This window comes from Drosophila tropicalis, unplaced genomic scaffold (genome assembly GCF_018151085.1).
Source record: "Drosophila tropicalis isolate 14030-0801.00 unplaced genomic scaffold, ASM1815108v1 contig_158, whole genome shotgun sequence".
Classification (NCBI taxonomy): Eukaryota; Metazoa; Arthropoda; class Insecta; order Diptera; family Drosophilidae; genus Drosophila; species Drosophila tropicalis.
In genome coordinates, this window is record NW_027172602.1 from 5,250,199 (window position 1) to 5,274,493 (window position 24,295).

A 24,295-nucleotide genomic window follows, 5' to 3' on the forward strand; every position below is an offset into this window, starting at 1 on the left:
CGATTTGTTATCATTATCGACGTTATCGATAGTTTTTCAAAGGTTTTTTCAGTTTCACTTTCACGCGTTCCTATTCCAAAAGGTTTCAAAGCCTTGACGCACCATAGTCGATAATTTTCATTTCCATTACGGGGTTCAGCGTGTGTGTGTAAATACATACATTTTTCACGTCAGTTTTAAAAAATTATTGCGTTCGATTTTCTAAGTCAGTTGTGTAATTTATTTGTTTCGGATTCTGCAAAAAGGAAATATTAAGTTTTTGCAATGGAAAATCCGGTCAAATTAGATAATTCTGCTAATGCGGCACCGTTGCCCCAGCGCCAGCAAAGAGGCAACAATCAGGGAAACAAGAATGCAGGCAAGCATGGTCCACCAAAAGCGCAAAATAATGATGCCAACGATGGCAGCCCCGCCGAAAAGAAGGCGCGATTTGGCGGAGGAGGCGGTGGCGGTGGCGGTGGAAGTGGTAGCTCGGGTCCCAACAATCAGAATGGCGGCTCTGCTGCTGGTGGCGGCGGTGGTGGTGGCGGCCAGAATCAAAATAAGAATTTTAAGGGTGGCTTCGGTGGAAATCGTAACCGTAATCGTGGAGGAAATCAAAATAGGAACCAAAATTTCCAAAACCAAAATAATTCAAATGTAAGTAATTTAATTTTACATACACAGAGTACCAGCCAGTTGAAAAAGGTCCCAATTCAATTACGCATACATATATACATACATACATACACACATACATTCCACATCCACATGTACATACATTACTTACATACATATGTGCATATAAACAAATGAGCGGTTCCTTAGAACGGTTTTATGTATACATACATATAGTGTTGTTTATACATTGATACATATATAAAGAAAGAGTGGCCAACTGATAGCTACACACTCTTAGGGGTGAGGGGATCTTGGATTCTAAAAATGATTGGTCCCCGGCAAAATTGTAGCCGCCGGCCTTACATATGCATACATACATACGTATGAATGTATGTACATATATACATATGTACATAAGTATACACATGCAATGCATTTTGTTCGACAGACGAGGTGAGGCTCTTCTCTTTTGTGCCAAATATGCAATTTTTCATAAGAGAAAAAAAAAAAAACAAATAAGAATTGAAGAAAACAAAAATTTTCCTGTATGTGCACATTTTTTTTGTTTTCCCATTCCCGTTGTTCCACACAATATTGCAGGAAACACAATGGAATTGAAATTAATCACTAAGGATAAACCACTTAAACTTATTGCCATGTTTGATTTGGATGGATGAGTCGCTCTACATGGTGTCCTTAAAATGATGCAGCGAGGGTGGGTGCAGCTGCACAGACAAGTGTTCTGCGAGCGGTGGACCCAAATTGAACATTAATCTAGTAAATGGTTCTTATTCAGACAGTAAAAAATTTGAGGGTTGTTTGATACCCTGCATCAATAGGATGGAAGGGGATTATAAAGTCGCCAACTGTATGTATCAGCAAAGTCAACACTTAAGTGTGTTTTGGTCTTACAACTTCCATGTTTTTTTCTTATTTCCGGGAGCGCGGTATAATCAAGTCGTTGCAACTACTTCACTCGTTTAATGTTCTTGCAATTGAATTACAATCAACAAGGTTAAGAAACAATAATATTTCATCTTAGGGGTTTTACATTCAAAGCTATAAATAAGTGACCCTTCATGATCTAAATTGTTATCAAAACAAATATCCCTTCCACTTGTCTTTAACGTTTCTTTTCTTTAATATATAGCAAAGTGGCGCAAGTGATGCACCAAAACCTGATGGTGGTAATCCAAATCACAAGATGAATGAAACTGTTGCTGGAAATCAAAATCCGAATGTTACTCAAGCTTCACAAGGACAACAACAACAGCAAGGACAAGGATTCCGTGGTGGTCGTGGTGGAGGTAATAATCAAGGAGGAGGTGGCGGCGGTAACCATAATCAAAGTGGAGGTGGTGGTGGTGGTGGAGGCGGAAACCATAATCAAGGAGGAGGTGGTGGTGGCGGTGGCCAAGGAGGAGGAGGTGGTGGTGGAGGACAGCATCAGCAACAACGTGACAGAAACCGTGGACCACGCGGACCTGGAGGTCATGGCGGTGGACAAAATAATGGAGGTGGCGGTGGAGGCGGTGGTGGCGGCGGCAATGCACGTGGAGATGAATTCTTTATTGCCCAGAGGCTGCGTGGCATATCTGGACCCACTGTAGAGCTTCCACCCATTGAGGTTCCGCATGAAACCAAATTCTCTGGCCGCAATCGCCTTTACGTGGGCAATCTTACCGGTGACATAACCGATGATGAATTGCGTGAAATGTTTAAACCATACGGTGAAATTGGGGAAATATTCTCAAATTTGGAAAAGAATTTTACATTCCTTAAGGTCGATTATCATATAAATGCCGAAAAGGCCAAACGCGCCTTGGATGGCTCCATGCGTAAGGGTCGCCAGTTACGTGTACGTTTTGCCCCAAATGCCACAATTCTAAAAGTTGGTAATCTCACACCATTTGTGTCCAACGAATTGCTGTATAAATCTTTTGAGATCTTTGGACCCATTGAGCGTGCAAGCATAACAGTAGATGATCGCGGCAAACATACCGGCGAGGGTATTGTAGAGTTCGCCAAGAAGTCATCGGCCAGCGCTTGCTTGCGTTTGTGTAACGAGAAATGTTTCTTTTTGACGGCATCGCTACGTCCATGCCTGGTTGAACCCTTGGAGGTGAATGATGATAATGACGGATTGCCCGAAAAGGCACTCAATAAAAAGTTGCAGGAATTCAATCAGGAGCGTAGCATTGGTCCGCGTTTCGCTGACGCCAATTCATTCGAGCACGAGTACGGCTCAAGATGGAAACAACTGCATGATCTCTTCAAGAGTAAGCAAGATGCTCTGAAGCGTGAATTGAAAATGGAAGAGGAGAAGCTCGAAGCTCAAATGGAATACGCTCGCTACGAGCAAGAGACTGAGCTATTGCGTCAAGGTTAGTACAAAAATTTTGTATACACTTTCGTCGATTTGAGTGTAAATTAATTAATTATAATCGTTAGAATTGCGCAAGCGGGAGACTGACAATGAGCGCAAAAAGATGGAATGGGAAATGCGCGAAAAGCAAGCCGAGGATATGCGCAAACGAGAGGAGGATACTATGCGTCGTCATCAAAGTGATCTCCAGAGTCGCATGGTACGCCAAGAGGAGGATATGCGTCGTCGCCAGCAGGAGAATAGTCTCTTCATGCAGGCTCAACAATTGAATGCCATGCTCGATCAGCATGAATCTTTCAGTGGTGGAAACGGCGGCAATGGAGGCGGTGGCAATTCCAATTTCGACAATTTTGGTGGCAACAGCAACTCACCGTTTGATGTTTTCCGTGGTAAGTTCGTATTCTAATTCATTCTAATGGGTTTTTCGTTGAAACTTTTCTTCATCTTCTCATAGGCGGTAACAACAACAATTCAACAATGGTTGGTGGCAACTCTGGACCCCAGGGTCCTCACAATCAGGTATGTAAAAGGCTTCTTTTCGAAACAATCATTTTTTGCATTGCAATTGTTTTTTTTTTTCTATCTCAAAGTCAATATTTGCTCTCTCGTAAACTATTGTTGCCTACCTATGGCTATTGCAAACTGTATTTCCCAATGGATCCTTTACTCTCTTTACTTATTGCAGTTTTGGAGAAAACAAACTAAATCTAAATTCATATTTATCTAAGCAGGGAAATTCATTTATAGAGATACTCATCTATTTATCCCTGTGCCATATTAATGGGCATTTTGTAAAATTCAATTCAATTCCACATTAAGGGTGGCAGCCCCATTAAAATGATGGCGTTTCAGACATTTTCTTAAGCGCAATATTGCTCATTTCTTTCCTTTAAAAAAAAGGAAATCTAATACTATAAAAAACATAAAAAAAAAAAAAAAATTTGGCGCCGATTATGTCAAATATTTCCAGCAATTGTGAAATCTATAAATGTTGCAACGATTCTCTATTTAGCAAGGGCTAATTTTGTGAATTCCTTTTAAAATTATTTCTATTTGGTTGGGTCAGACGACTATATTTGCTTTGAGATCTACTGTACGTAATTATATGGCGGGCGGACATATGTGTTTAAATATATATAAATGTATATATAAGTACTTTTTATACTTACTTCTTTAAACATATTTTCTCTATTTATATATTCCATTCTACTTAGCCTGTTTTCCTCACATTTTTAAGTTCAGCTTTAGCATTTGAATTATTGCTAAAATATGTTAATTGTTTGTCAATTTGACTAAAAATAGGTGATTTGAGTATATCGAAAAAAGATTTTTTATGCATTTGTTGCACGACTTGTGAGATTCTCCTCTGTATTCGAAACAGTTGATTCGAATTACTTAATTACTTACACGTCCAAGCAGTTGTTTGGCTTTTCAAATATTGATTCTATCAATAGATCTAGATTTTTACATGACGATAATTTTGCAATTGTTTGTGATATAATAACAAACTATCTTTAATTTTTTAGCATACCAAAAAAGTTCCACAAATGTTTTGAAGCAGTTCATCCATAATATATCATAGTTAATACAAACAAAAGATGTGGGGAATCAACAAAAGATATACATACCATATATCTATATTCATTTATTTGATTTTAGAGGGAATTCTGCGACAGTTAATAGCCTATTTCTCTTTGTTGTAATACAGCTGATATATACATATAAATATAATTTTGTTTATTTTACATGCCGAAACCAATAACTAGTTCTGAAACTGTTGGTTTATTTCAATTCATATTCTTATAGACAATAGTCTTTCTTCTTAACAATCAATATCGTATTCGTTTGCGGTCTATAAGGGGATAAAGGGGCACAGCTTAATATACACTGCGGGGCATCTGATTAGGTTAGATCTCATGGTTTAAATGGTTTTTAAAAGCAGCTTAATACATGAAACCTAAAATTTGGATTGCAATTGATGTGGTTTTTTTTGTTTTTCGAATTTATATGGGGAAAAGTTGATCAAAATTTGTACTCTTGGAGATGGAAATATATCCAAAATGTCCAAAATGGAAAAAACCACCTAATCGAGCGGATGGACTAATCAAATGACCCGCAAATTGTTTGTTATGGGTTAAATCTCTTCTTAAGGAAATGCTCTAGTCAACTGCGTTTGCCAAGGAATCAAAGGGATTCTATTTTATCTTTACCTTTTTTAATTGTGATACACTGTGGATGGATTGTTTTCGGATATTTGAATGGAATTTGTTGGAACAAATTGTGTGAATATTCTAAAATTCTCATTTGTTATTATTATATTTTTTTGTTGTTTTGCTTTTTTTTTGTTATTTATTTACGAAGATTAATGAGAGAAACAAAAAAAAGTGGCGCAGTAGGGTGCATGGGAAAAGAATGAGAAAATATAGGCTAAAATGTGGGGGCGTGGGGCTATATGGCTAAAAGTGTAACATTCAATTGAACAATTGTATTTCCTTGCTCGAATAGGACTCCTTCGCTTTTGAATTTGGGGTTAACAATATGAACCAAGGCGGCAATCAACGTGGAAATAATGACGGAGGAAATAATGTTCCATGGGGACGCCGACGTTTTTAGGCACAGCACTTCTTCTTTCTGGATGCATATAATGGATTAAAATATAATGAATGCACTTAATCGCTCGCCACAACGACGCACTCGGCGGTTGTCTCAGTGGTCTCTCGATTATGTTGAATCCACACAATTAATTAACTTTTCATTCACCCGATGGTGAATAATAATACTTAGTGCAAAAAGCAAACAAAAAAAAGAAAAAAATTAAAATATGAATCGTGAATGGATAATTCAAACTACTACATAAACACACACACACACTCATACAACTTAATGCTTTGATCCAAATCCGAATACAATATATCAAGTATATATCATCGAAAAACCCTCGCCCAGAGCCCAAGGATAAGACGATCAAATCGATGAAAGAATGAACACACACACTCAGACACATCCACACACAAAAACAGCAAATAGTTCTAAATGCTAAATGCATAACTTAACGTATATTCTATATAAAAAAAAAAAAAAAAAACTTTAAAAAAATAAAAAGAAAAAAACAAAGAAAAGAAGAATTGACCCAGATCCCATCTAATCTATAACTAACAATTACATAGATCTTTTTAATTGTAATCATAATTTCTTAGATATATGTGTAATGCAGTTTGCAGAGTATATCTTCTTTTTTCGACATGTCATGATCATTTCAAATATACATATATATATATATATATACCGATTCAATAATAATCTCCAATGACTAATGAATTCTATAATGACCAGAATTTGGTAAGTATTTAGGACAAAAAAAAAAAAACGTATAAAAAAATTAAAAAAAAAAAAAAACAATAGATAAAATGTCAGAAAATAAACTCATTTCATAACTTTTCCAATTTGTAATACCCAGATGAGACTAAATTTTTCATAAACAAATATAAAATAGTTAAAAAATCAACAATTTGTGTTTCCACAAAAATCTGGCTCAGAATCTTTAATTATATTTTTCGATATTATGTGGCCATTAAATTAAAGAAATTTCGTTTCGTGTTGAATCATTTTCGAGACGTGCTTAGAATTGCATTGGCATTATTTCAAAAAATTAAAACTGTTCCTTACTAATTTCTAACAAATTTTGCAACATTTTTGGGTGTTTATATTAAAACGGATTGAACTGCAAGGATCTGCAGGATTTAGCAGCCACTTTTCGTACAGACTATCATCAAGTCTCTTAGGCAATCAAATTTTATTGAGAAAAACTTCACCTCAATTGGTATGAGTGAGGAATTGTATTCTCCAAAAAGAGATTCCATTTACAATAGTTTATTGGCTTCTCTATTACGATTTGAAGGGGAAGTAATATGACTTGATAATTGTTTGGATTCAATCCAGATAATTGTAAAAGTAAAATGATTGTATTTAAAATTCTTTTCCGGTTAACCTGAAAATAGGAATCCGGATGATTTGACTTCCGTATTTCGTATAATCAATTAATGATGAAAGTCTTTACTAAAAAGAAACTTTATGTATTCTGTGTTTGTATTGTAAATTTGTTTAGATGTGCACTGATTTGAAACTGGATCTCTTAAGAGATCTGATCGATCGATAAATATCGATAGATGTTTGTACCATTCGACTAACAGAAAGTTGGAACTATTTTTTGGCCGTTACTCTAACTGAAGCGTGTATGTAAGTCTTTTTTTGGGGGGGAAAACTATCTAATTCTCGAAGTAAACTTCAAAATAATCTTCTGTCTTCTTTTTTTTAATTTCCCCGATCCACTGAGTAAGAAGAACATTCATTTTTTTCAGAAAAAACATTTACAATTTAAAAGAAGTCTGTTTTCTTTAATTGGTTTCTTTTATGGCCATCTGTTTCTATTTGCGATGTCTCATTACTGAGTCGACATTACGTGACCGAATATATAGGTACTGCTCTCTAGCTTTAACCAAAACGAGAGTATATTGATATTCTTTATATATATACATATTTATATAATGAAAAGGGGAATAATGTTCTGCGGGGACTTGTACTTCGAGTAATTTCGATTTCTAGCCTTTTTTTTTTTGTATTATCTTACAGTTTGAAAGGGCTTTGATGGGTTTATATACCGATAAGAGGGCGGGCCGTAGACTGACAATCAAAACTTTTTGAATATATGTATTTTAACTGAAAACTTTCATGCCCGCTTCTAGTTTTGGGGGAGTGCAAATAAATTACAGGCTTGTGAAATGGATGTAATAGCTGTATATATGTATATATGTGCTATATATGGTACTAAACTAAATGTTTATGGTGGATAATTGCTAGAGACTCTGAGTAATAGCTGTAAAAATAAATACAGCATGGCGCAGCGCAACGATTCAAGTGCTTTCAAAGATTAACAACAAAAACCATCAAAAACCAAAAGCAAATTTACGTCATTGGGCCCAAGAAGTAATTTTGCTGAATTCTAATATCATAATGGTGGATATGGATAATAATGATGCGCTACTGACACCCATATCACTGTCTATCGGTCGAGCCAAACATGCCAGATGGATGGATGGATGGATGACAAGGAAGATGATGAGATAACATCTCTCTAACGGTCGGATTCATAAGACATCAGTTTATCAATTGACCACAACTTCATATGGAAGTATGTATGTATTATATATTATCGGGGAAATGTTTTTTGGGCGGTTTGTGCTAAGCAAAATCAATTAAGGTGATCCACAAAACTTTTCTAAACTAAACCATTCACTTTTAACATTTTTCCAGATACATATACTTGTCGATTATTTTGTCTGTCAAGAACAATTAACCTATACTCTTGCAATGGATATTCAAGATTGTGGTCTAATTTTATAAGAATTATGCATGATATTAAAAAAATTATATGGTCATCCGTTGAAAGTTGTGTTTCAGTTCCCTGATATTAATATCTGCCGTTTCCGTTCTCTTGTCAGTGCGATATAAGAAGACATAAAGATAGAAGGAAATGTTTTTCATTTCCCTTTTTCAATATCGTGGAACATGATCATGATTGTTCATCTGTTTTCCGTTAGCTTGTCCTTAAGACTCTATACTAGAGATGAAACAACAACGATTCTTTCAGAATTATCGTCAACCAATTTCTTACATTCCTCGCCTTGAGGTTATGTTCCATGGGTTTATTTACTAAGATAAAGCAATCTTTTAATGGCTTGATAAATTTCTTAGTCTGTGTCGATTTTAACTGATCCTGTCTATGTCTATGATGTGCTGGGTTTCTGGGGTAGTTGTAAAATTATGCAAAAGTATTCACCTTAAAAAATATACAAAAATCGGCGTGTCGATTATAGACTTTGGATATTTTTAAAATATTTTTGTTTATTGCAGTGTTTTCTAAGAACTGATAAGTGCACCAATATGTTGCATATGTATGTGCATGAATTCTCGATAAGATTGAGAGAGACTATAAATTTACATCTATCAAAATCATTTGAAGTTTTTTGTTGTTTTTTATTTCTTGACTTATTTTTCTCGCTGCTCGATTAACAAAGAAACACAATCATCCAGTTAATCGATCAATTTAGGCGATGGTGATGATGATTATGATGATAATGATTATATTAAAATAACGTTGAACGTTAATCTCTTCTATACATTGATTTAAGCGTGTTCGCTCGGTCAGGGTGATGTGTGAGAAAAACTTCAATTAAATAAATAATAATAATAATTTAATGATCGCAAACGGAATGAACACTGACTGGCACACCATCCATCCGGCGGCCTGTCCAATTACATTTTTTGCGGAACAGAAAACGAACTAAATGACAAACAATTTAACCCGCATTTTGTGTCGGGCCAACCTTGCCTCTCTGGAAATAAAGGTTAAGCTCTGAAGAGTTTAACTATCCAACGAATTGGACTGTGGCAAGGTTTTGTTTTATGTATAACATGTTTGCTCCCAAAGTAAAACGAGTATTTGAAGATCGCCTCAAGAGACACTTTGTAATACAGAAACAGAGAAAGAGAGAGAGAGAGATAGAGGGGGGGGGGACTCAATCTCGCTCTCCCCTCTCTCTCTCTCTCTGTATTAAGTTAAACCAACGTATTTCCTAACCGTATTAACCTATTTCTCCCGATCAATATGTATTAACTGACGAGCTTTAATGGGCATCTGTGTTATTTGTGGCCAAAAACCAAAATTAATCAAGCGCCAATATAATTCTTATCTTATAAATTATACATCAGGATATATAATATACATATTTGTGACATATTTATGTATGTATATTTGTCAGGCCACTTTGAATGTGTTGATTTATTTTCAATCAAACAAATGTTTGTGGTTCATGATAAGATTGTTGGTTACAATCTCTTGAGATTAGATTTTCTACATAATTTATTGTTAACAACGATTAATTCTGATTTCTCTGGAAACAACGATGGCGACGAGTATTGGCTTTCAAGTATTCTTCAAAATCCGCTGACTGGAAGGAAGAAATTATAAATTTAATAAAAAATTGCAAATTTTCCAAATCTTATCCAAAGAATTCATCGAATATCGAATAAAATCTTGTGTTTTATTCATCGTCTTTAAGCGCCGGCAACAAAAAGGTTTGATATCAATCAAACAATCAACATTTTATTCAAGTTGAAAACTTAAGAAACTAAAGCCTAGTAAAAAGGACAATCAGAGAAAATGAGGTTTTTCATATAAAAAAAAACTTTTTGCAAACAAGGCGAACTCTTTGAAACCATCTCCAACCTAAGACAAACAAGAGTTCTTTCTCAATCCACTGTCTTGCGCAAGTAAGTTTTTGAAACAACAATTTAATTTTATTTGTTAATATTGGGTTTTTATTGCTGCATTTATTATGATGCCCCTCACCCCCCTGAATATTTATAATTGAAAATAGAAGTTGTCAGTGGCATCGTTTTGGCCTGGCCTGGCCTGGCCGGCCTGTCTGCCGCCTATTAAAAAAGGTTAAGCTGAGCCAGCCCTGATCCTAATACACTTAGGTAATTCTTGATATCCCGGGTGCAAATTGTTCAAGCATAATTGGATTTAAATCACAGGCGATTGTTATGTGAGAGAGATTGTTATCAAAAAGCAGAAGAGGACTTGCCATAATAATTCCTCGAGAGCATATTCTGGATGTTGTTGAGCTTATCTTAGTGAAAGAGAAAGAGATGAGGAGAGAGAGAGAGGCAGACAAAGAAACAAATGATCATGATAAATGTATCCTTCGGAATTAGTTGCCTGGCTAATGCCAAGTAATCATTTGTTGTTTGTTTGTGTGTGTACAACAACACTCTCTCTCTCTTTTCTACTCTCTTTCTTCTATCTCGATCACTCACATGCCATTTTCGTATATGTATCAGGTAATCTATATACATAAATATATGCATATTCAAAAATATATTTAGCACTAAATTTTTCTACTACATTTCAAATGTGAACTGCCTCTTAGAAAAACAAAAAAAGAAAACTACTTGACACAACGGTATTTTGTTCTATTTTTTTCTAACTAAAGAACGTTGTTGTTTTCTATCGACTACTTTTCGTTGCTTTGCTGCGCGGTCATTTCAATATTCTTATTGATTTGCCGTTTTTTTTGTAAAATGCTGCAAAGCCTCCTTTGCTCTCCCACTTGCAACAAAAAAAAAAAAAAAAAAAAGAAAAACAAAAAAAAGAACCATTAATTAATTCAATTTTATGCTTACAGGAGGTCAAACCTTTTGACGAATACCAACAACAACAACAACAACAACACCATCACAAACAACAACAGCATGGTTACAACTTTAAAACAATGGATCTCATTACAACATATGACTTATTTATTAAATATTTCGATTTTTTTTAAAAATCTTCTTGGCTGTGTTTATAAAACAAAAAACTCAATACGATCAACAATTTTGTTCTTCAACAATAAAAGACTGCATTTTTTATATGTACCTGATATATTACCGAAATAAATTGTGTTTTCAATTCTCGGTTAAATGGTCTAATTTAGGCAGCAGGCAGCAACACAAACAATTACTATTCACCATGAACACGGATGAGCTCCAAAAGTGCCAGACACCCCAATAGCATGACCACATAAAAACTTGCCATAGAAATAAACTCGATTTAGATGTGTGATGCAATTCCTTGTCGCATTGAACTGGTCACTCGTCAATGGACTGCACTTGTCTCACTCTGTCTAGATTTAAAGAGCTTCAAGTAAGTAGTGCAATAAATTAAAGAAAAAAACAGTCGAGTTTCAGGGTCCCACACGGAAACAGGATTGTAAAGTAAGTAACATGTTTTTTTGACATTTGTTTGAGCATTTGTTTGTTTAAATATAATTTTTCGAAAATTTTGAATGAAAACTTGATAACAAGAAACAAATTCATTTCAAATATCATAAGATAAAGTCATGCTATCCCACTCACTCTTGTAAGCACCTCGTCCACATCCGGCGTCTTGGATCTAGTTTTAGACTTGGCCATATATTATCGCATTTTTATGAAGTTTTGTGGTCTAATGGATGTTGAAAACAAGTTTCACTTTGTCAAATTTTTATCAAGATACCTAAAATTTTGGTAAAAAGCCTAAAAAGTTTTGCCAATCTTAATGAATCATTTTACAACTAAGTAAATAGTTTTTAATATTTGTGTTATAGGTTTCTTTGTTGAAAACTGAACCAATAAATCTTAAAACGAAATGATAAATATTGTAATGGCTAATAAACAAAGCCATGAAAAACATAAATTTGTTATTTCCAGTGGGGAAAAATGAATCCCCACTGGATATTTCCAAACAACACACGATCGACCCCTGTATTAATTAATGAACACTTAAGCCAAGTTAACGATTCAAAATTGAAAATTCTATCAATTAATGTCGGAACTTCTGGGTTTTTAGCTGTCAATTCATGTTTTTGGTGGGAATCACCGCCGAAAGTTGTTTTTATTCTGATTCTGAAGTAAAAATTGCGGGTAAGATTTAATTTAAATGCTGTTTAAACAATTTTTGAAAAATACTATGGTCCATAAGCAACAACAACAAAATAAAAAGGAAAATGAGGAAAACACGATACACTCCATATGATTTATGGCAATCGAAACAGATGAGCCGGGACTGGCACAAAGATACCAAAATAAAAATATCTGAAAACCAGCCGGCTCTAACTGGTGTTGGCCATAAAAAAGGAAAACAAACTCGATTTCAATGTGACGTAATTTTTACCGCAACTGAATCGAGTCAAATGCATTGCACTTCACTTTACTCAATTGTAACTGCATCTGCAGTTTTTGTTGTTGTTATCAAAGAGCAAAGAGAGAGAGAGAGAAGCTCTTTGCTCTTAATCTTTGCAAGTATGCGAAAAACAGAGGTAGACAAACAGATGGAGAGAAGGACGGACTTAAATAATCATTGCCAGAAAAGACATGGCAAATGTATAAAGCGAATAGTTTGCATTATTCAAATTGTTGTTATTTGATAACATGTTTTATTATCTATCGATAACAGATTGAACATACTGTCACTCAGTTATCAGCTGACATCAAAAACAAGGCAAACCACCCCCGCTGAAGAAAGTTTTGATGTATGTACATACATATACTCTATTATGTACAAGTGTACATACTTACATATGTACATACATCTGTTTGTGTATGCATGGGGAACTTCAAACAAACGTTATCAAATGATTAAGAGTAAGTATTAACAGGCAAATGAATGATTAGGTACTCCAAGTCTCAGAACATGAACAATACATGAAAAACACTCTAATTGGTGAAGGGGATTTGAAGTCAGTCAAAAAACAGCTGGAAATGTATTTGGTTTTTGAAAATACCTAACTGAAATATTCAGTTTCCCCAGTCTTTAGTTTAATTATTATTTGTGAACTCAAATACACTAAATTAATTGCATTTTGAAAATTGCATTCACAATCAGTTTTGAATACACACATATGTACATATGTACATATGTACATATGCCTCTAATACAAACATAAAAACATGTGTGCATACGTACATATGTATGTATGTATTTACAACTACAATTAGTTGAGTATGTTTATTATGCCCATTCTCTTCAAAAAGCAAACCATAACCTGTCCCAACATTTATGTATGTGGAGCAAATTTTTTTGTTTGTTAACAGAGCAGAGCAAACTTAACGCTGTATGTGTGCATGTATGTATGTGTACATACATACGTTCATTTGGATAAATGTGTTATCGCCATTATAATTAGTTGTGTGCTTAAAATAAACATAAAATTTCAATTTGCAAAACGCTAATCTTGTTTGTTTAAAATATGTGTGTATGTATGTGTGTATATTCATACATATCGATGTACAAAACCTTGCTTTGTATTCGCTAACTCTTGTTTGAATGTCAGCTTGGAGAGCATCTCCACACACACATTCACTTGGAGCACACAGGCACACAGATATGCTTCTGCCTCTATACACCTTTATAATCTTACCTTTGAAACACGTCTTCAAGGCGTATGTGTGTATGCATGTACACATGTATGTATTGCATTGCTATGTATTGATGATAAAAATACATACATACATATATGCACATACGTAATACTAATTAGTTTGGTTACAGCACCGTTGCGTGTTGCTCGTTTTATTATGTATGTATGTACATATGTATGTACACACACACACACACATACATATGTATGTACATACATATAGTTTTTGCATTTCGTTTTGTTTTGAAAGCTTAAAAGCTGTGCTTTCATGGTATTAAATTCACACACACAAGTAATCGGTAAAGTACGAATGTACGTACATCTCAATGTATGTAAGTATGTATGTATGTATGTATGTAGATGCGGTTAGCACAAATCCAGCGAGAAAGAAACAACCAACAACAACAGCAACAACTATGGCAACGACAACGCTATGGCAATGTCTCTGTATATGTATGTATGTATGTGTTAACTTCAAAATAAAGTTCAGTTTTAAGCTGGAGCGCAGTCGAACTCGGTTGCTCGTTCGGTTTGCGTCGTCCCCTCCATGTCATGTCCATTCGGTTAGTTCCTATGTACACATGGTAAGCACGCGTTCTCTTTTTTTGTACTCCACCGATTTTTTTGTGTTTTTTTGGTCGATTTCAATTCCAGTTTCGATTTTTTTCTGTGTGTGTGGTGATAAATGTTAAGTCAAGCGTGTTAGAAAAAAAAAATGGTGAATGTAATTAATTTAAATGAAATATGTATATAAATACATACATAGGTAGCAATGTCTGTATGTATACATTTGATAACTGATGCTGATTTATGTATGTATGTATGTACTTGATGCAAACTCTTATACATACATACATATGCGTGTGTCCGTACCCACACAAGCATACCCAACAAGTCTGGCTCAATCTTTGAATGTGTGTGTTTTGATGTGTTGTGAATTTGTGTACTATTAGTGCAAAATTTTCTGTTTTGTAAGTGTAAATTTTTCGGAGAAAAGGGCAGCAAGTGGACGTGTTTCAATTTATGTGTGCCTGTGTGTGTGTAGTACATACGGACACGCATACAGAAGACACGGATTGGCACAGTGAAACAGAAACCGGAATTAATTTACATATATGTACATACATACATATAATATTGTTTATATACAAAACTCTATATATTTAGTGAGTGTTTCTCTCTGTGTGTGTGTGTGTGTGTGTACAATGGATACTTTTTTGTTTTAAATATGCTGCTTACCTGCATATAATACATTTATGCATGTATGCATATGCTTTGCATGTACGTGCCTGCACAGTTTTAAAAGACGACACCCCCACATTTAGCAATACCCCTCCCCAAGACCACCCCCACCACCCCAACAACTGGCAAGCCAATTTATCGATAATAAATTCAAAACAATATGCATCGTGCACACACGTACAAATTATCAATATACATATGTATGTGCATACACTTTTATATGCATATATGTACATACATATGCATGTACATCTGTACATGTATGTATGTATGTAAATAAAGCCTAGCTGGACGTGCGCTTAAGGAACATCACATAAAAATATACATACATACATACATATGTATGTATGTATGTGGATATCTCTCTTCATATGCCAGTTTCACTCTTTAAGCACATGCATATGTACATATGTATGTACATAAAATCGCCTGACAGAACTTTTTTTTTATGTGTACAACTTCGGATTAACGGGGGTTTTTGATTTGTCGGAAACAATTTATTATAAAGAGCACGTTGGGGGGAGGTGTTAAGAAGAGGAGAGAAATGACATAAGTGAATCATATTCAAAAAGATCCCCTCAAACTCGCAATAGCAAAAAAATAAAATATTTTTTAATATTTTAAGCAAATAATGAGAAATTTTATAAGTACAATTGTACAGTGGAGATAACAAACGATATTAACTAAATTCTAAGTAAATCAGAGTTTTTTATATTTTATGGTCTGGCCCTTTTCCATAGTATTGAAACAATAAATTAGCTAAAAAATTTTGCAGTCCAAGTTCATGAGTTAATTTTTATAAGCACGCCGCCTTGACGTCATATGAGACGACGTTTCGAGTCGAGTTGAGTCGAGTCAATAACATTCTCAGATAGCAGAAACACGAGGTCATCCACCCAACCATCCATCCATCCATCCATCCAACCATCCATCTATCTACTCAGGTTAATTTTAATGAGAGGAAACACTTGTATTTTAACTTATTGTACAACAAACAACTCTTTTCAATTGTAAAGGAACCACACAATCACCACCCTTACCACCTCCACTCCTCCTTTTTGTGGGTTCATGTTATTATATACACATATGTACATACATATATGTATGTATATGTACGTATGTATGTATATTTCTATTTGTTGTTGTTTTTTATTTTTTGCATCAGTAATCAGCAAATAGAATTGTTATTAGTTGTCGAGTTGCCCCCCCTCCCAAACATCATGGGAAAAAGCATAGTTGGGCTAAACAACACACTGATAGAAAAAAAACTACAGTGAAAATTGCCTTGAGCGGACAGCGACCATGTCTTCAGTTGAAATTGGTTACAAGTAGGGTATTTAATGGTCCGGATGATTTAATATTTCCTAACAATATAACATTAGAAGCACTAAAATGAAAATCTAATAGAAATAGAATAGAAATTATAATTTTGAAAATATGTATATTCAAGGCTTTATAAAAACATTTCAATTTATTTTCTAACTTTAAATTGATTTGAAAGAGTCTTACGATTCAGAAACAGAAACTGGACTGATAATGTTTTCTACTAACTAAAAAACACTAAATAAGTTTATAAAAAACCTCTAAAAGACTAAAAACTGTTGAAATATAAATGTTATTGAACGTCTATATAATATAGTTTTGTGTTCTAATATTTATGAAATATAAATCTTATATATATCTTGTTTAAGTCAACTGAAACATTAAGAAAAAACTTCAACCTTGACCGCAAAGTGGTTTTAATTTTCGAGCCTTTACTGTAGCTCTAGCTGATAATGATTCAGAGACACTCATGTCTCTTTTCACTCACTCCATCATTGCATTGACATTCACAAAAGATTCACAATGATCCCACGTATTATTCTTTATGTTTTTCGCTAATTTTTTGCTGTATAATCATTTTTATAACCAACGGAAAAAAAAGAAGATAAAAAAAAAAGAAAAATGTTTAAACAATTATTTGGCATTTTTTTGTTTTGTTTGTTTCTTTAGATACACCACATAATTGTAAAAACAATATACATGAATACGGATATAGGAGAAGGACGACCCGCTGTCAAACGACTCTCGAGGAGTAACATCCAACAACTACCTTAATAGAAGAGGAATACATAAAAGTAGTAGTAGAAGAAGAAGCAAAAACTGATCGATATAGTTAAATATGCTTGATGTAACAATAGGCAGCGACGGCAACAACAATAGAACAAAATACACAACTCATCATCATCATCATAATGATGATAACGATGATGATCGGCTACAGTCAACGTTATCAACATCATTGTCAGCATCCTGTATAGCCTCGTCCTTTGTGGGATTGCCCGCCGCTGCATATCGAAAGCACTGCACTGATAAAAGAATTCCGCTCCTCCGCCGGCAGCAGCAACAGCAGCAGGAGAGGAGAAAACAATCTCCTCCATATGTAAAACTCCAGAATAGAAACTATTTATGTACATTTAGCCGTATGGCGGCAAACAGTTGTATATATTTTTTATTAGTTTTAATAGTTAACCTAAGCCGAAATACTAGTGCTTATCAAAATTTAAATGAAAGCTCAACTAATTCTGGCAAAATACTCCAACAACAAAATGAGAGTGTACATGCCGACTATCTACATCACCTACAACAACAAAATCAACATCATCTCATTCATAATGTAGAGCGAACAGGGACAGAGACAAATACTCACATTAATGCCAGTACAAAGAGAAATAGTTACGATGACTACCATGAGCATCTGCATCAGCATCTAAATGATATTGATATCTTTGGCTCATATAATATGCCAGAGGAACCAATTTATACAAATGAATTTGCCGTCTATATACCGGCTGGTAAATCTGTAGCCGATGCAATAGCAGCAAAATATGGCTTCACCAATAAGGGACAGGTAAATATTATTGAAAACCTCCACACACACGCAAGCTTATGACATAATTTCCTTTCTCCCTGTTGTAGATTGGAGCTCTCAATGACTATTATCTGTATCAGCACCACCGCGTATCTAAGCGTTCGATTCGTTCGAGTCGCAAGCATCACAGTGCCTTAAAGTCAGAGTTCGAGGTAGGCCATAATGTCATTTAACACTCCATATGTATGTGTATATGATTAAATTTCTTTCTTCTTTGTGTGATAAAAAAAAATAGGTTAAATGGCTGCAGCAGCAACATGAGAAAATTCGACGTAAAAGAGATGGACCCTATCAAGATATATTACCCACCTACAGTCCGTACAGTGTTTTGCGTCAACCAAACGATTACATAATCGATCCGAATTCGCATCTTTCATTCTCCCCAGCATCTCAATCCCAATCGGTGCTTCCAACTCTATCCACACATACGCCACGCATGGAATATAGAGATGTTTCCGCACATTTAATATTCTCCGATCCGTTGTTTAAGGAACAGTGGTATTTGGTGAGTAAAGTATGTAATCGATGTCGATTTCAATGCATGCAATTCAATTCAATTCAAATTTACAAATATCCTTTTCTTTTTCGTATATAACTTGTAACATTCCTTGATTTTCGTTCCGGATTAAGCCAGTGCAGGGCCTTTAGCAAACATAGAACCAAAATGCTTTCAGGCTCATAATGCAGATTAGAAGATAACTTTCCAATAGGAAAATTAGTGAATGTTTCCCGTAGTATTTGCTAATTTTGTTATATGGCTAGGACACTTACATACATGCTAACACGTATCAAATCAAAAAAGGGCGTCAGAGAGTATTTTCTTATGCCAAATATCGATATTCGAAAATCAACAAGAGCTGTAGATCGAAAGGATTTACTTTTGAACTATTTAACTTGTTTCATGTACAGGGTGCAGGGTATATCTAAGTCGTTGTGATGTCTTGCATGTTTTTATCTCTCTTTTCCATTAATAACGAAAATTATTTATCGGATTTTACTGTAGATGTAAATGTATTTAGTAGAAAAAAAAAACTCTTAAAGGAAATATGTATACATATTCTAACTTAATATTGTTTATTTCATTTATTATTGGACTTTTGAAGAATGGCGGAGCTAAGGATGGCTTAGACATGAATGTTGGACCTGCTTGGCAAAAGGGTTATACCGGAAAAGGTGTCGTGGTTTCCATTCTAGATGACGGTATACAAACAAATCATCCCGATCTCGCCCAGAATTATGTAAGTATACCATATTAGATACACCTGGTCTATATTTAATATTTGATATATTTAACTTTAGGATCCTGATGCATCATTCGATATTAATGGCAATGACTCGGATCCAACGCCTCAGGATAATGGTGATAATAAGCATGGAACACGCTGTGCCGGAGAGGTAGCTGCTGTTGCTTTTAATAACTATTGCGGCGTGGGTGTGGCATATAATGCTAGCATTGGTGGTAAATAAAGGATAAAGGATTCGAAAGAAATTGAGATATATCCCTTAACAAATTTTATTTGAATTCCAGGTGTACGCATGTTGGATGGAAAAGTTAATGATGTGGTTGAGGCACAAGCTTTAAGCTTGAACCCTTCGCATATCGATATCTATAGTGCCTCGTGGGGTCCCGAAGATGATGGCTCAACAGTCGATGGTCCCGGACCGCTGGCCCGTCGTGCCTTTATTTATGGTGTGACCAGTGGCCGTCAGGGCAAAGGTTCGATATTTGTATGGGCCTCGGGAAATGGAGGCCGTTATACCGACTCATGCAATTGCGATGGTTACACCAACTCCATTTTCACCCTATCCATATCAAGTGCAACTCAGGCCGGGTAATTATAGATACATCTTAAGATTACTAGAAAAATTATTCATTATGTCGTTTTACCACTTTGGCAGCTTTAAGCCGTGGTATCTTGAGGAGTGCTCTTCAACACTGGCCACCACATACAGTTCGGGAACCCCGGGACATGACAAGAGTGTGGCAACTGTTGATATGGATGGACGTCTGCGACCCGATCACATTTGTACGGTTGAGCATACAGGAACCTCAGCATCGGCCCCGTTGGCCGCCGGCATTTGTGCTCTAGCCTTAGAGGCCAATCCGGCGTTGACATGGCGCGATATGCAGTATTTGGTGGTCTATACCTCACGACCAGGCCCGCTGGAGAAGGAGAGTGGATGGACATTGAATAGCGTGAAACGGAAATATAGTCACAAATTTGGTTATGGTCTGATGGATGCGGGCGCCATGGTTTCCCTGGCCGAGCAATGGACATCTGTGCCGCCACAGCACATTTGTAAGTCGCGGGAGAATAATGAAGATCGTAAAATTGATGGCAGCTATGGCTATACTTTGTCCACTCACATGGATGTCAATGGTTGCGCCGGCACTATCAATGAGGTACGCTATCTGGAGCATGTTCAGTGTCGAATTACATTGCGCTTCTTTCCGCGTGGCAATTTGCGTATTCTGCTAACCTCTCCGATGGGTACAACCAGCACATTGCTTTTTGAACGACCCCGAGATATTGTTAAGTCCAATTTCGATGATTGGCCGTTCCTGAGTGTTCATTTCTGGGGCGAAAAGGCCGAGGGACGCTGGACACTGCAAGTAATTAATGGCGGCAGGCGACGTGTCAATCAGCCAGGCATATTGTCAAAGTGGCAATTGATATTCTATGGCACCTCGAGCCAGCCAATGCGTCTCAAATCTGAGCTACTCAATCCGAATCCACAATTGCGTAATCCGGTGGGCTCCAATCCGTTCCTCTTTCCATCGGCCTCGAATATAGGGCAACCATCGAACGAAGGTGGTAATTTTAATACGGACAGTTTTGCTGGTTATCTGAACTATCAGAATATATTTACCAGCGCCGGTTCGAATCCAGAGCCAGCTACGGCCACATTAGATGGTCATAACGTATCTGCTAGCATTGTGGCCGACGATGAGATGGCCGACAATAACAACAACAAGAATAAATTGATCCTACATTCCTGCGATGGTGAATGCGGTACATCGGGTTGCTACGGACGTGGACCAACTCAGTGTGTTTCCTGCAGTCATTATCGTCTAGACAAGTAAGTGGTGTACCATGTATTTAAATTTACAATTTGATTTTGCTTATTCACCCTTGTCTTTCATTTAGCACTTGCGTTAGTCGTTGCCCGCCCCGTTCGTTCCCCAATCAGATGGGCATATGCTGGCCCTGTCACGATTCATGTGAAACTTGTGCTGGCGCTGGACCAGACAGTTGCCTCACCTGTGCCCCAGCCCACTTGCATGTCATCGATCTGGCCGTTTGCCTGCAAGTTTGCCCCGATGGATATTTTGAGAGTAAAGAGAATTTATTTTTCTGTGCTTTTGCTGTTATTTCATTAAGTTTTCTTTTTATCATTGTTCAAGATACCAAAAATCGTACATGTATTCCCTGTGAGCCCAACTGTGCATCATGCCAAGATCATCCAGAATATTGCACTAGTTGTGATCACCATCTTGTTATGCATGAGAATAAATGCTATTCGGCCTGTCCCTCGGACACATACGAGACGGAGGATAACAAGTAAGCTAGAAAAAGGAGAAAATTAGAATTTCATTGGACATCATTAACAAGCAACATCGTTTCGCTTTTCAGATGCGCCTTCTGTCATTCCACCTGTGGTACTTGTAATGGCCCAACGGATCAAGATTGCATAACATGTCGTCCAAGTCGCTATGCCTGGCAAACCAAATGCATGAACAATTGTCCAGATGGTTTCTATGCTGATAAAAAACGTCTCGAGTGCATGCCATGTCCCAAAGGATGCAAGACCTGCACCAGCAATGGCCTCTGTTCCGACTGTATGGAGAATTGGACACTAAGCAAGAAGGACAAGTGCATTGTAGCTGGCAGCGAAACGTGCAGTGATTGTAAGAGGAATTAGAAACAGAAAGGAATTCGGTTTAATTTGGGTTTTTGTTTTCTTGTAGCTGAATTCTTTAATCCAACTGAGAGTCAATGCCAATCATGTCATGCCACTTGCGAGACATGCAACGGTCCATTGGAATCCAATTGCATGTCATGTCCATCGAATCGTCTGCTTGAATTGAATCATTGTGTAACCGGTTGTCAGGATGGCTTCTTTATGGAAACGGGCGTTTGTTCGCCTTGTCTGCACACCTGTACACAATGCTTCTCTCGCACCAATTGTAGCAACTGCTCCAAGGGTCTGGAACTACAGAATGGCGAATGTCGCACAACTTGTGCCGATGGGTAAAGCAAATGCCTTAGCGATTAGTCTATATCAAATTAATGCATCTTGCAATGGAATTTTTTCTGTCTCTTATGCAGATATTATAGTGATCGTGGCATATGTGCCAAATGCTATCTCAGTTGCCGCACTTGCAGTGGACCACGACGAAATCAGTGTGTTCAATGTCCAATTGGCTGGCAATTGGCAGCTGGTGAATGCCATCCAGAATGTCCCGAAGGATTCTACAAATCTGATTTTGGTTGTCAGAAATGTCATCATTATTGCAAGACTTGCAATGGTAAGTAAAAGAAGAAGGAAACCATTGAGCATCCAAATTGCTAACACATTATCTCTCATCATCATTAGATGCCGGGCCACTTGCTTGTTCGTCATGCCCACCACATTTTATGCTGGATGGCGGCCTATGCATGGAATGCCTTAGTTCTGAGTATTATGATACTACAACACAAACGTGCAAGAGCTGTCACAATTCTTGTCGTTCTTGCCTGGGACCTGGCCAGTATTCTTGTAAAACATGCGCGACTCCTTTGCATTTGGATCAATTGAATAGTCAGTGTGTGCCATGCTGTCAAAATCATACCACCTCTTCCTCCTCCTCCTCTTCCACATCAACGGGAAGCGATGACTCCTGTTGTCACTGTGATAAGCAAACGGGTAAAAACAAACAAAACAATAAAAAAAGAGAAAGAGAATTAAATTTCATCTCTATCTCTGTGGGAATGTGTTTATTTCAGGTGAATGTAAGGCAACGTCGACTGGCGGCAAGCGGCGTACTGTAATTGGAAACGAAAATAGTTTTAAAAGTGGTGGAGATGGTGCTAGAAGTAATGGAGGAGCCTACGGCAATGAAGAAGGAAATGGCAATGAGTTTCTATTACGACTCGATTCACCCTTAACGGCTCTGACGGCAATTGCAGTTGCCATCTGTTTGTTGATTATCACAATTTTCTCCATTATCTTTGCTGTTTTACAGGTAGATATATATCAAGTACATACACATGTACATACATATATGTATACACTAGATTTGATTTGTGTATTTAAAAATTGTTTATGTTGTTATTTGCAGCGTAATAGCAACCACGTATCGAGAAATTCGGTGCGTTATAGGAAAATAATTAGCAAATCAAGTGGAAATGGAAGAAAGAATCCGACCACCACAAAGACAAGCAATGAAGCTAGATTTATTTTCAATATTGGTGAAGACGATGACTCTGATGATAATACCGATGATGATAATGATAATAATACCATGGACGGGAAAAAAATTGTTTACGAACCGAAAACAAGCACAATTCATGGTAACGAATTTTATTTAAAGAGTACAAATGATATTGATGCTATCGAGTTTCATACCAATAACAAATCGTCCAATGAGTCCCACTCAAGGAGGTCCTCCACCAACATAAATACAATGGAATATGCTAAAAATAAAAATATTCAAACAAATCAGACAGCAGCATCTAGCAGCAGCAGCAATAGTAATACAAAGAGCAGTGTTTTTAGCTGATTCGTTTGATATTAAATGTTTGATTGATTTGATTGATCCATTGACAAAAAGGCGAACGTTCAAATGTACCAAAAGAGAAAAACCCAACCAACCACTTTGATCTTGGAATTCATGCTCTGGACTAGTAAATTTTTAAACAAAAAACCTTACTTTGAGGAATATAGCAAATCAAAATATTTAACATCCGAAAAAAAGATAAAAATTTATATGTGATTGTGAATTGTTTTTATATATATATATATATTTGTAAATTTAATGTTTGTATTAAATTTTTATGAAAAATGTTATGTCAAGTTGAACCATAATCGTGTTTTTTTTTTCTTGAAATATTATTTAAATGTGATCAGAACTTTTGTCATCCTAGGGGAATCTTTTACGGATTTTAAAGATCC

The 24,295-nt window shown here is 36.2% G+C and overlaps 2 protein-coding genes across 6 annotated transcripts; both read left to right on the forward strand.

Moving 5' to 3' along the window:
• The first annotated feature begins 116 nt into the window (after nt 1-116).
• On the forward strand, nt 117-11,434 carry nonA (no on or off transient A). Of its 2 annotated transcripts, none has more exons than XM_068300200.1 (5): nt 117-639; nt 1,751-2,984; nt 3,052-3,375; nt 3,441-3,505; nt 11,233-11,434. In XM_068300200.1, exons 1-5 carry the CDS (start codon nt 265-267, stop codon nt 11,371-11,373), a joined length of 2,139 nt encoding a protein of 712 aa, XP_068156301.1. In that variant the 5' UTR covers nt 117-264; the 3' UTR covers nt 11,374-11,434. The 2 variants fall into 2 exon arrangements, with proteins under 2 accessions (XP_068156301.1, XP_068156308.1); XM_068300207.1 differs by lacking the exon at nt 11,233-11,434 and adding an exon at nt 5,492-6,286 and having other exon boundaries at nt 119-639.
• Nucleotides 11,435-14,474: 3,040 nt separating this feature from the next.
• On the forward strand, nt 14,475-24,202 carry Fur2 (furin-like protease 2). 4 transcript variants are annotated; one of them, XM_068303634.1, is made up of 17 exons: nt 14,475-14,570; nt 17,221-18,118; nt 18,187-18,291; nt 18,375-18,453; nt 18,526-18,653; nt 19,243-19,377; nt 19,439-19,598; nt 19,668-19,971; nt 20,039-21,220; nt 21,289-21,476; nt 21,546-21,702; nt 21,775-22,049; nt 22,110-22,392; nt 22,471-22,670; nt 22,739-23,047; nt 23,128-23,366; nt 23,463-24,202. In XM_068303634.1, the coding sequence occupies exons 2-17, from the start codon at nt 17,390-17,392 to the stop codon at nt 23,901-23,903; spliced, it is 4,914 nt and encodes a 1,637-aa protein (XP_068159735.1). In that variant the 5' UTR covers nt 14,475-14,570; nt 17,221-17,389; the 3' UTR covers nt 23,904-24,202. The 4 variants fall into 4 exon arrangements, with proteins under 4 accessions (XP_068159735.1, XP_068159736.1, XP_068159733.1 ...); XM_068303635.1 differs by having other exon boundaries at nt 18,526-18,644; XM_068303632.1 differs by having other exon boundaries at nt 18,375-18,653.
• The last annotated feature ends 93 nt before the right edge of the window (nt 24,203-24,295 follow it).